The 11,284-nt window shown below is 40.3% G+C and overlaps 2 protein-coding genes across 10 annotated transcripts in view; one reads left to right on the forward strand and one right to left on the reverse strand.

Moving 5' to 3' along the window:
• CEP83 (centrosomal protein 83) overlaps positions 1-3,234 on the reverse strand; it is a 137,985-nt gene extending 134,751 nt beyond the window's left edge. For all 3 annotated transcript variants that reach the window (XR_015163559.1, XM_086399072.1, XM_086399073.1), the window contains exon 1: positions 2,798-3,234. The gene's annotated coding sequence lies outside the window, so the exon portion shown is untranslated. The remainder of the gene's footprint in view (positions 1-2,797) is intronic.
• Positions 2,963-10,958, forward strand: LOC147371424 (uncharacterized). Of its 7 annotated transcripts, none has more exons than XM_086399076.1 (4): positions 2,963-3,734; positions 9,225-9,435; positions 9,634-9,762; positions 10,343-10,958. In XM_086399076.1, exon 1 carries the CDS (start codon positions 3,085-3,087, stop codon positions 3,583-3,585), a length of 501 nt encoding a protein of 166 aa, XP_086255202.1. In that variant the 5' UTR covers positions 2,963-3,084; the 3' UTR covers positions 3,586-3,734; positions 9,225-9,435; positions 9,634-9,762; positions 10,343-10,958. The 7 variants fall into 7 exon arrangements, with proteins under 7 accessions (XP_086255202.1, XP_086255201.1, XP_086255207.1 ...); XM_086399078.1 differs by having other exon boundaries at positions 3,085-3,814; XM_086399075.1 differs by lacking the exon at positions 9,634-9,762 and having other exon boundaries at positions 2,967-3,734.
• The last annotated feature ends 326 nt before the right edge of the window (positions 10,959-11,284 follow it).

Genomic DNA, 11,284 nt, shown 5'->3' on the forward strand with positions numbered 1-11,284 from the left:
CTTTCAATTCACATTCAGCAGAAACCGCACTTCAAATTTTTAACTTTGATTTTTTGCCAGCCTGTGATATGCAGTACAGCTGTTTCTCTCATGATTCTGCGCAGCTGGCAGCACTGAGCTGCAGCTCCCAGCAATCAAGAAGGTAAAGAACTGATACACTTCCAACCATTCTGGACCCATACAACCATCCTATCTTTCACTTTCAGTACAGTTCAGTAAGTTACATGACATAATCAATACTTTATTATAAAACAGGCTGCATGTTAGATGATTTTGCCCAATCATCTAACATGATGTAAGTGCTCTGAGCATGTTTAAGGTAGGGTAGACTAAGGTATGATGTAATTGGGTAGGTTAGGTATATTAAACACATCAGCTTATGATAGGGGAGATAACACCACTGTAAGTCGAGGAAGATTTGTAAAAGCTTCCTGTTCTGCTCACTTTTTCCAGTCTTCATTCTCCGTGTACATGAAAAAAACATTTTTTTTTAAACTTGCATGCTGTTCTACTGTTAATCTATATCAATTTAATTATTAGGGCCAGCCAGAGACCCTAACAGGGTAGAGAATTCTTCCTCCCTACAGAGTCGAACTTTATAGAGTGTATACTATTTAGATTTTAGGAAAGGAAAGAAATCAGGTCAGGTAGGGAGAAAGAATGAAGACTGGTAAGGAAAGGAGAAAGCACATAGTAGGTTTAGACGATGGTCTGGTCAGAGGATAGCTTTTCTATAAACAACATAAGCTTGAAAAGGCAGAGTGTGATGAAATTCTGAAGAGTTCAGATAAGGAACGTGAACTTCAGTCAACAGAAAAGAGTACTTCTGAACATTTTTACATAGGTTAGACAACTTAAGAAAATTACTTGCTGAGCCTAATACATTACATATGACAAAGTTAAAATAAAACTCATTTACTTTAGGCAGAGACAGCACCTAGAAAACACCATACATACAAAGAACTTGGACCATTCACTTATCTGTTAAGATTTCATTCTTCTAGGCTTCTTAAATTATAACTTCCCATGACAAAATGCTAACTTCTGATTACTAAGGATTTTATCACACCAACATGTATGAGTCATCCTGGATTTTTCTCCTTTGCTTGTCTTGCCCAATTCTTAACAATTTCATTACTTCAACATCAGTATACAGGAAAGGAAAGAGGGAAAGGACTAAAACAAAGTCTACAGATTTTTGAAATAGTCAGGGCATGATGGAAATTACAAAACTTTAAGTTCCAACTCCCATCACTAATAGTCCGACTTCAAAGAAGTCAGTCATTCTCACAGTGTCTCAGGTGTTCCCACCTTTTTCCCATACTTGACGGGTTACTGCATTCAATACCACCCCAAAAGTGGTCTAAAAACTACCTACCAGCATAATTCATTTTATTGTGCTTCATGGTATTGCACCTCACAATATTTTTACATATTGTAGGTTTGCGGCAACTCCGCACTGTGAGACAATGGTCAACACTTTTTAGCAATTATTTTTTTAATTAAGATATGTATATTTTTAGACATAATGCACACTGCACCCTTAACAGACTACAGTATAGTGTAAACACAACTTTTATATGCACTGAAAAATAAAAACAAAAAATTTATGTGACTCGCTTTACTGCAGTGGTCTGGAACCAAATCCACAGTATCTCCCAGGTACACCTTACTTGCCAAACAAATTATATCATTAAGGGTTCAATGAGTGGAGAACAGTGAGATTATTGGCTAAACCAAGGTCTAAAAACCACCTGTGGGCAGTAAGTGTTTCAATCTCCCAGTGCTGTTACCCTAAATTGGTATTACTCTACTACTTTATAAAATTTCTAAATATAACCACACTTCACCTGGTTAGAAAATACTCAAAGGGGAACATCTGACTTCCTATGCCCAAAAAAACCAAAAGGTGTAACTCAAATTCATTTTTAACTCTCTGGAGAGTTCTACACAACTCTGAAATCTAAAGCAATCTAATAATTCTAAACAAGTGAGTTTGAAATCGCAGCTCAATACAAAAGGTGAATATGAACTGCAAGCACCTACAGACTGAACCCCTGAATTTAGAAAATTCTGAATCCAGATAATTGTAGGATACACACATTTAATTATATTCTAGTTGAGTATTAGACTTGTTTACAAGAGATGTTGCTTGGTAACAGAAGCAATGCTTTAACAACCTACTCAGTTTTAGATCTACTCAAGTATTTTATGCTCATAGTCTGAACACAGTATGAACTATATACTATATATGAGAAACTATGAACAAGTTTCTTGTTATCCTAGACATCTTCAACATTTTACTGAGACAGTTTCATCATTACAACTTTTGTGACCAAAGGCTTTTAAATTTTTAAAATACTTGGGGCATTTTAAAAGCCAAGTGCCCGTTTATTTTGGTCAAAATTTGGACATTAAGGGCATATCAAAATGTCCATTAAAGCCCAGCACTCACATATTCTAACGTTATCTCTAACGACAGCCAACATCACTGCTAGAATTGTCTTCAGGGTCAACGAAAACGGCAGCATAATTTTTTTTCGCAAGCGAAACTAGATGTATCCCACGTTTAGTCAGGTTTCAAACGGGCTACACAAGCACCACGCCAGAGCGCATCAAAAAGCCCCATAAAGAGTTTGACGTGCAGTCAATCGGCTACAGAGCATTCTCCCAGCTTACTTTTCTAACACCCTCTCCAACTGCTCCACGAGAAAAATAACAAAAGAAGAACTCAAAGGCAAGTTGTGAAGAAAAAAGCCATGAGTATTCCAAGCCACGGACAAGAAGCGTTACCTACCAGACTCACACACGGTCCTTGCAACACAGCAAACAGTGACAGTGTTCTGGCCGCAATCGCCAGGCGGACACTCTCACGGCTCTCTTCCCGCCCGGGCATTGGGGCTACGGGAGGCGGTCCCGCACGCGGGTTGCCGGCCCAGCCCGTCACGTCTGACGAGGTCTCGGCTGCCGCTCGTGGCACAGGCTGAAGAGCAGGAGCCGGACAGCCGAGCGCGCCCCTCGGACTCCCAACCCTAGGGAAATGTGGGGTACCCCGGGAGAGCTCCAAAGGCAGAGAGGGCGGCGATGGAAAAAAGCACCGCTCCTCCTCGGCGGACCGGCGTTCTCAGGGGTGCGGGGCCGGCGCCGAAGTCGGGCCAGGAAGGCACCCCGGGCCCGCCGCCCCACAAACCCCACGGAGCGCACTCGGTACCGGGACCCAAGGGCGCGCGAAGCAGGAAGTCCCGCCCCCACGCCGACGTCACCCTCGCCGCGGACGCCGGCCGCGGCCGGAGGCCGTTAAAGGGAGGAGACGAGCGGCACGAGGCGGGAGTTGCGGCCGAGAACCGCGGGAACGCCAGGCTCGGGCGGCACCCCGAGAGGCCTCTGGGGGTCGCCAAGATCCCCAGAGGCGAAAGGAAAGCACAGTCCGGGCCGGCACTTGCTTCAGGGAGCCAGAGTGAAGCGCGCAGTAGAGCGGGAAGCCGCGCTCCCTCGCCTCCTCCCCACGCAGCTGCTCCGGGGCTTTCCTCCAGCTTCCCGATTGTGCGCTCGGCCCCGCTCTTCGCACCCTTTTTTCCTGTCTGAGGACTCCGGTGGTGGTCCTGGCGCCACCGCCGCCTGCCTTCGTGCCCAACCGTGCTGATTAGAGTCTCGAAGTCGCTGCCTTACGTCGGCCGTGGGGCCTCCGCCCACGAGTGCGGAGCCGGCGCGGCCTGCCCGGAGGAAACGGCCAGGTCAGAACCGGGGCCGAGGCGCCGGTCCCCCTCGCCGCCCGCTCCAGATCTCAAAACGTGTCACCAGCTCAAGTTCAGGGGTAACGTTGTGAACGGTTTGTCTCTAGGTGGTAAACTAGAGTTGGAAGACAAATTCTAGGTTTTGAGAATGTCAGTTATAGGCCAAGGGCTGAAATAAGGTAGGACTTCGGCCTTTCAGAACAGGAGGTAGGAGGAATGGGCAGCCTGCCTTCCCCTTCCAATGCCGCCGAGCTTGGGTTTTAATTGTCACGACCCTGTGTAGCACAGCTTATCCCCTCCCCTCCCCAAGGTTAACATTTTCGAGCTCTAGTTATGATTAGAAAGGCAACTGAAATTAGGACCTTTTTTGTGAAAATGAGGAAAGAGGAGTCATTAGATGGGACTGAGAGATGGGTAATGGATGTTAATGGATCACATAGATGTGGGAGATAGGGAACCAAATACAGAATCCATAAATGAACTGCTGTGTACACATCAATAATAGTAGTTCACATCCTCTGAGCAATTACATGTCAACTACTGGAGTCCCTTTTCAGATTATCTTATTTCACTCTCTGTAAGATAGATGCAATTATTATTGTCTTGATTTTACAACATTACCCAGAGCCTTTACTGGTGACTGATGAAGTCAGTCAGTCTGACTCCAGAAGTCTCAGTGGAATCAATAAACTGTATGTTACAAATCATTGGTCAGTGGGAAAAAGATTATCTGAGGAACGACTAAACAGTGGGGAAAGGCTATTCAACTATTATATTTGTTAAATACCAGATGAATCAAGAATTTAAATGTAAAGAATGAAACCATAAAAATACTACAAGAAAACTGAGGAAACTAAAATAATCCTGAGAAAGGCCTTTTCTAAGTATGAAGCAAGAACTAGAAACCATAAAAGAAAAAAATGATAAAAATTAACCATATAAAGATTGTAATCTACACACAAATAATAACCAATGGAAAATCAATGTGTATCATGTGAAAAAAGAAGGAAAAAGATTCCTAATACACAAAAATGTCATAGAATATCAATTTTAAAACAACACAATAACATTGGCAAAGGATATCAATAGGACTTTCTTAAATCAAGAAAAACAAACATCTAACAAATGAAAAGATGTTCAAGTTGCAAACATCCTTTTTGTCAGTGTACACAGTGCAGTGGGGATGTAATTACTGTCATGCATTACTGGTGTGAAATTGAAATTGGCACACCAATATTTATCAAAATTTAACATAAGCATTAGCCGTTGCCCCAGCAATCCCATTTTCTAGTCATGCATGCTAAAGAAAATAAAACATTTACAAGGATGTTCCTCACTCCCTTTTTATAATATGTGCTTCTAGAAACAGTGTAGGGAGAAGGCAATGGCACCCCACTCCAGTACTCTTGCCTGGAAAATCCCATGGATGGAGGAGCCTGGTAGGCTGCAGTCCATGAGGCCGGACACGACTGAGCGACTTCACTTTCACTTTCCCCCTTCATGCATTGGAGAAGGAAATGGCAACCCACTCCAGTGTTCTTGCCTGGAGAATCCCATGGATGGAGAAGCCTGGTAGGCTGCAGTCCATGGGGTCGCACAGAGTCGGACACAACTGAAGCGACTTAGCAGCAGCAGCAGCAGAAACAGTGTAAGTACCATCACCAGGACAGTAGTTAAATATATGATGGTACCTACATACAGTGAAAAACCCCTGAGCTGCTAAAAATGATGATGTAAATCTATATTAAAATCTGTCCATAGCACATAAGTTTCTTTTTACCTCTAAAAAGCAGAGTACAGTTTAGCATCATTAGGGAAATGCAAATTAAAACCATGATTTTTTTCCATTTTTTCCATGAGATTCCATTACGTGCACTAAACTCAAAGTCTAATAATAACACAAATATTAGAATTTGAACCAGCTAGAATTCATACATTGCTGGTATGAGTGCATAATAGTAAAAACACTTCAAAAAACTTCTTGGCAGTTTGTTTATAGTTAAATATTCATCTAACCTATTCATGACCCAGCAGTATCAGTTTTAGATAGTTATCAAAGAGAAATGAAAATACATGTTCACAAAAAAACAAAGTTTAAAGCAACCTAATTCATAGTAACTAAAAACTAGAAACAACCCAAATGTACATCAACAGGAGCATAGATAAGCAAATCATATATTTATACAATTGAATGTATGTGCTTGCATGCAAAGTTGCTTCAGTCATGTCTTTGACCCTGAGACCCTAGGGACTGTAGCCCACCAGGCTCCTCTGCCCATGGGACTCTCCAGGCAAGAATACTGGAGTGGGTTGCCATTTTCTGAACCCATGTCTCATGTCTCCTGCATTGGCAGGCAGATTCTTTACCACTAGCATCACCTGGGAAGCCCCATACAATAGACTACAACACACCCATAAAAACGAATTGCCAGTATGCCTAACAACATGGATAAATCTCACAGATATCTTAAAGAAGAAGCCAGGCACAGTAGAGTGCATGCTGTATGGTTCTATTTATGTGAAATCCAAGAAAGACAATGCTAATCTGGCATCAGAAGTTGGCTGCAGAGGACAATGGCAAGGCAGATACAAGAGAACTTTCAGGAGTAACACAAAGGATCTATATTTTGCTGCAGTTACACAAGTATACATACAGTTATCAAACCAAAATGAAATGTCTGAGAACAAAGTTGAAGGACTAAAGCTACAGTAGTCGAGATGCTGTGGTATTAGTAAAATAATAGACAAATAGATCAATAGGCAACAGAATAGGCAGCCCAGAAACAGACACCCATAAACTTAATCAATGTTTGACAAATAAGCAAAAGCAACACAATGGAGCACATAGTCACTTAAACAAATGCTGCTAGAACAACTGGACATCCACATGCAAAAATATGATTCTGGACACAAACCTTATACCCTTAACAAAAATTAACTTGAATCACAGACCTAAATGTAAAACACAAAACTATAAAACTCCTAAAAGATGACATAGGAGAAAACCTAGATAACTTTGGGTATAGTGATGTCTTTTTAAGTTTTTATTTTCATATTTATTTTTAAGTATAATTAACCTACAACACTTGTGTTCTAGATGCACAACATAGTGATTCCGTATTTTATACATTACAAAATGATCACCATAATAAATCTAGTTACCATCTGTCACTGTACAATATTCTGGAGTATATTCCCCATACTATGCATTTCATCCCCATGATTCATTTATTTTGTAACTGGTGATGCCTTTTCAGATAAAACACCAGACATCATCCATGAAAGAGATAATTGATAAGCTGGACTTCATTAAAATGAAAAACTATGCTCTGCAAAAGACAATGTCAAGAAAATTAGAAAACAAGCCACAGACTGGAGAAAACATTCACAAAAGATGCACCTGATAAAGGACTATTATCCAAAATATACAAAGAACATTTAAAATTTGATAAGAAAATAATCTGATTTTAAAATCAGCCAAAAACCTTAACAGACACTTCAACAAAGAAGATAAACAGATGGCAAATAAGTATATGAAAAGATGTTCCACATCATAAATCATCATGAAATGCAAACTAGAACAATGAAATACTTCTACAGACCTATTAGAATGGCCAAAATTCAGAATTCTGTTAACACCAAATGTTGGCAAGGATGTGGAACAACAGAAACTCATTCATTGCTGATGGGAATGCAAAATGGTAGACTGGAGGACAGTTTGGCGGTTTCTTAGAAAACAAACTCTTACCATATGATCCAGCAATTGCACTTCCTGGTATTTATCCAAAAGAATGGGAAACTTATGTTCACATTAAAACCTGCACACATATGTTTTAGCAGCTTTATTCATAATTGCTAACATTTGGAAGCAATCCAGATATCCTTCAACAGGTGAACTGATAAACTGGTACATCCAGATAATGGAATGCTGCACGCATGTACGTGATCAGTTGTGTCCAAATCTTTCCAACATCATAGACTGTAGCTCACCAGGCGCCTCTGTCCATGGGATTTTCCAGGCAAGACTATTGGAGTGGGTTGCCATTCCTTCTCCAGGGGATCTTCAATATTCAAGGATCAAACCTATGTCTCCTGCTTGGCAGTGGATTCTTTACAACTGAGCCACCTGGGAAGTCCATGTTAATTATATCACAATAAAATACACATAAATATTTTACAGTGCTAATAAAGATGATTCTGTTAGCTGAAATACCAATGTCTGCTAGCAAGGTTGCTTTCTTCCTTATATCAAGATATCCAAAAAATATAACTAATAATCATAAAGTTGTTTGGTGCACCTATATTCAGAATAAAGAAAAGGATACGGTCCAGAGGGGTAAATCCAAACTACAAAAAAGCTTGATAAGCTATCAAATGACAACCAATGTCTTTGTTTACTATGGCAGATAAAGAAAGAATGGCTATAATAATGAAGGCTTTGATAATCATGGAGCTAACAAAGTTCACATTACATGTACATAAGTGGAATAACAGGGTCCTTAGGAACCTAATAGAAAATAGTTTTGTAAGTTTAAATTTTAAATGAGAGAAGTGAGGACATGTGGAATATTTGATTAAGAATGAGTGATTTAGGATATGGGAATTCTTTTGATGAAAAGCAGGCATTCCAGTATTGCTTTTCACATTTAATGCTTTGTTGCCAAAGCCAGAAATAACGTAGAGGAATAAGCTTGTATTTCAGAATGTCAATGAAAAGAAGTTGTATGTCATATGGCTCAGTGGCAGACAGAACTATTTTTGTATTCTTAAAATTTCACATACCTTATTTTCTCATCTCTTCTTTCCTATTTCTCTTTCATCATGCTACTTTTCCTTCTTGTTTTCTTTCATCTTATTCATTTTTTTCTCTTTTTCCTCCTTTACATCAGGTTAACCTTAGTTTCATGATTGACCTATTGAAGCCATTTTAGGCATTTTTACACTAATACTCCCATCCCCTATGAGATCTTAAACCACAGATATCCTGTATATCTGTTTATGTACTGGAGGGCCACAAACCACTGTAATATGGAAGGTTTTTTGCCCATTGAGAATGCATTCTCCAGATAATAAGTTCTTTGAGGGGAAGGACCATGGGGCTTTCCAGGTGGTGCTAGTGGTAAAGAACCCGCCTGCCAATGCAGGAGATGTAAGAGATCCGGTTTCAATCCCTGGGTGGGGAAGGTTCCCTGGAGAAGAGCATGGCAACCCACTCAAGTATTCTTTCCTGGAGAATCCCATGGACAGAGGAGCTTGACGAACTATGGTACACAGGGTTGAAAAGAGTCAGACATGACTGAAGCAACTTTGCAAACAAACAAAAACAAAAAAAATCATGTTCTGTTTACTATTGTATGTTCTGTGCTTAATATATAATACTTGGGGCATAGTAGGCAATAAACAATTAGATGAATATTTATTGAATTAAAAGTGAAAATGATCTCTGCTACAGACTTGTCAACTACACTAAAATTCGTGGATCTTTTTCAGATGGTGCTACCTACTACTGACTATTCCACAGTCCCTCCACATTTCAAGAATGTCTTCCTGAGACGATATCCTTATGACTTGATGGAAACTTGGAAAGCATTATAATCACAAAAGCAATACTTTTGCAGCCAATTCCAAGAGCAGATTACTTACACAGGAGCTAATTTCATCTATCATAACTGATCTTTCTCTTTAGCTTCAGTTTCAGAAGGTGATCATTTCCTAAACTTATTTCTAAATTCTGTGGCTGTACAGCCTCTTTGGTCTTTAAAACCCCACTATTCAAGTTTATCAGTTTCAATTGAGAAATTCAAAAATTAAAAGAAGGTGAAGGCACTGTAGGAGAGGGAGAAAAAGAACAGAGGAAATCATTAAACTTTTCTGTTTCATAATTGTTTTACCTGAACAGTTCTTCGAGCTCAACTTTTGTGATCTTGATGACTATGTTCTCAAGTGGTTCTCAGTAGAAGCATTCTGGCAATCTGTGAAGGTGTCATTAGTTACCTCAAAATGGGGACAGTGCCACCAGCATTTGTGGGTAAGGCCAGGGATGCTAAACATCCTACAATACACGTGACTTTTGTCAGTTCAGGTCCATGGAAAAGTAGACATCAAGAGATTTGTTGGGGAAAATAGCTATTAAGAAAACAAAGAGGAGGCAGGAGGCCAGGAGTGCCCTCAGACTGATGCAGTTCTGCTACCCATGAAACAAGAAAGGGCTGCCATTCAGCTCTGGGAAGTCTTGGCTAGACCAATGAGGAGCCTCCAAACAAAGACTGACCATTTGAAGGGCTCCCCATTTGGGTGGGCGTGGCCTGGCTCTAACACCAGAGCTGTGCTCAGTCTTGATGGGGAGCAGTTCAGGGAGGAGGAGGCTATAACATAAATGCTGTGGTGAATTCCCAAGGTATAGCACTAGAAGACTGCCAGATAACTATAACATTCACAGCAGTTTCTCTCCCTCTGTATCTCACTGTCTCTATAAAGGAAATAAAAATGACACTTTACTTAGAAAACTTTGCCTGTAAACAAGAAAACAAGTTGATATAAATAAGATCATATGAGACATGCCAAGGTGAATATTTTGATGCTTTCCTTTTTTTTTTTTTTTTTGCCAGGTTAACGTGTGGTACAGAATAAGTCTTGGGACACAAGAGACACTTGAGAGCTGAGATCCAGTATGAAAAATAAGATGAATTCACTTCCCAGGCTGCAACAATATTTACATTTCTAAGTTGCCCCAAATTTGTTTCACATTTTGAGCTCAGAAGGCTTGTGGGAACTTTAGGGAAACTCCGCTGGCATCTTTTAAATTTTGCTTACTGTCCCCAAGAGGAATAGCGTCAGAATTTAACAAAGATGGCACTATCTGGCCTACAGAATCAATAATCTTATCACAGATCGACCCCTCTGGTTTCCTGTTAAGACTCTTTGAGGGTTCCAGTTCATTGTCAGCTTCATCGGGTTCACAGTTGTAGCATCACAAATAAAAATAATCTTAGTTGATGGTCTGTGACCTTTTGCCTAACTTATAGGCAAAGAGTCACATTTATTTTGTTGTTTGAAAAGCTTCATATCACCATTAACAAATGTCTTACTAGTGTATTTGGCTAGCATCTGCTTCTGAAGAGGCTGGCTTGGAAGGAATTTTCATAGTTATTTTTAATTTGTACCTTGACTTTTGGAGGTGAACTGATGTTATTTTTAATTGTTACTAAAGGCATTTTGTCAAAAGATTTCTTTCTGTTTCCTTCATTTTCATCATCTTTATAAGTATCATTTCCCAACATTTCTGTAGCTTTAGAAGCATTTGCACCTATTTTTATACACTTCATGATTTCTTCACTCCTTCCTTTCTAGTCTCTCCTGAAGGAAAATCTGAGCAGTGCATCCCACAACCACCAGAAACACCCCTTGCATCCCCACTGATCCACTTCCCCACCCATGTTCTGGGAGCAGCTCCTCTACAATTTCTCTAGATCTCTCTTCTGGAGCGAGAGCTTACAAGAAGGAGGTTACTGGGAGAAGGTACACCCCCGTTATTCAGTTGGTCTCAGGAA

This window comes from Bos grunniens, chromosome 5, assembly GCF_055505025.1.
Source record: "Bos grunniens cultivar Pamir isolate PY7600 chromosome 5, Bosgru_T2T1.0, whole genome shotgun sequence".
Taxonomy (NCBI): Eukaryota; Metazoa; Chordata; class Mammalia; order Artiodactyla; family Bovidae; genus Bos; species Bos grunniens.

What these genes read in the sequence shown, in the direction of transcription:
- LOC147371424 (XM_086399076.1), top strand. Translation starts at nt 3,085, where the DNA reads ATGGAAAAAAGCACCGCTCCTCCTCGGCGGACCGGCGTTCTCAGGGGT.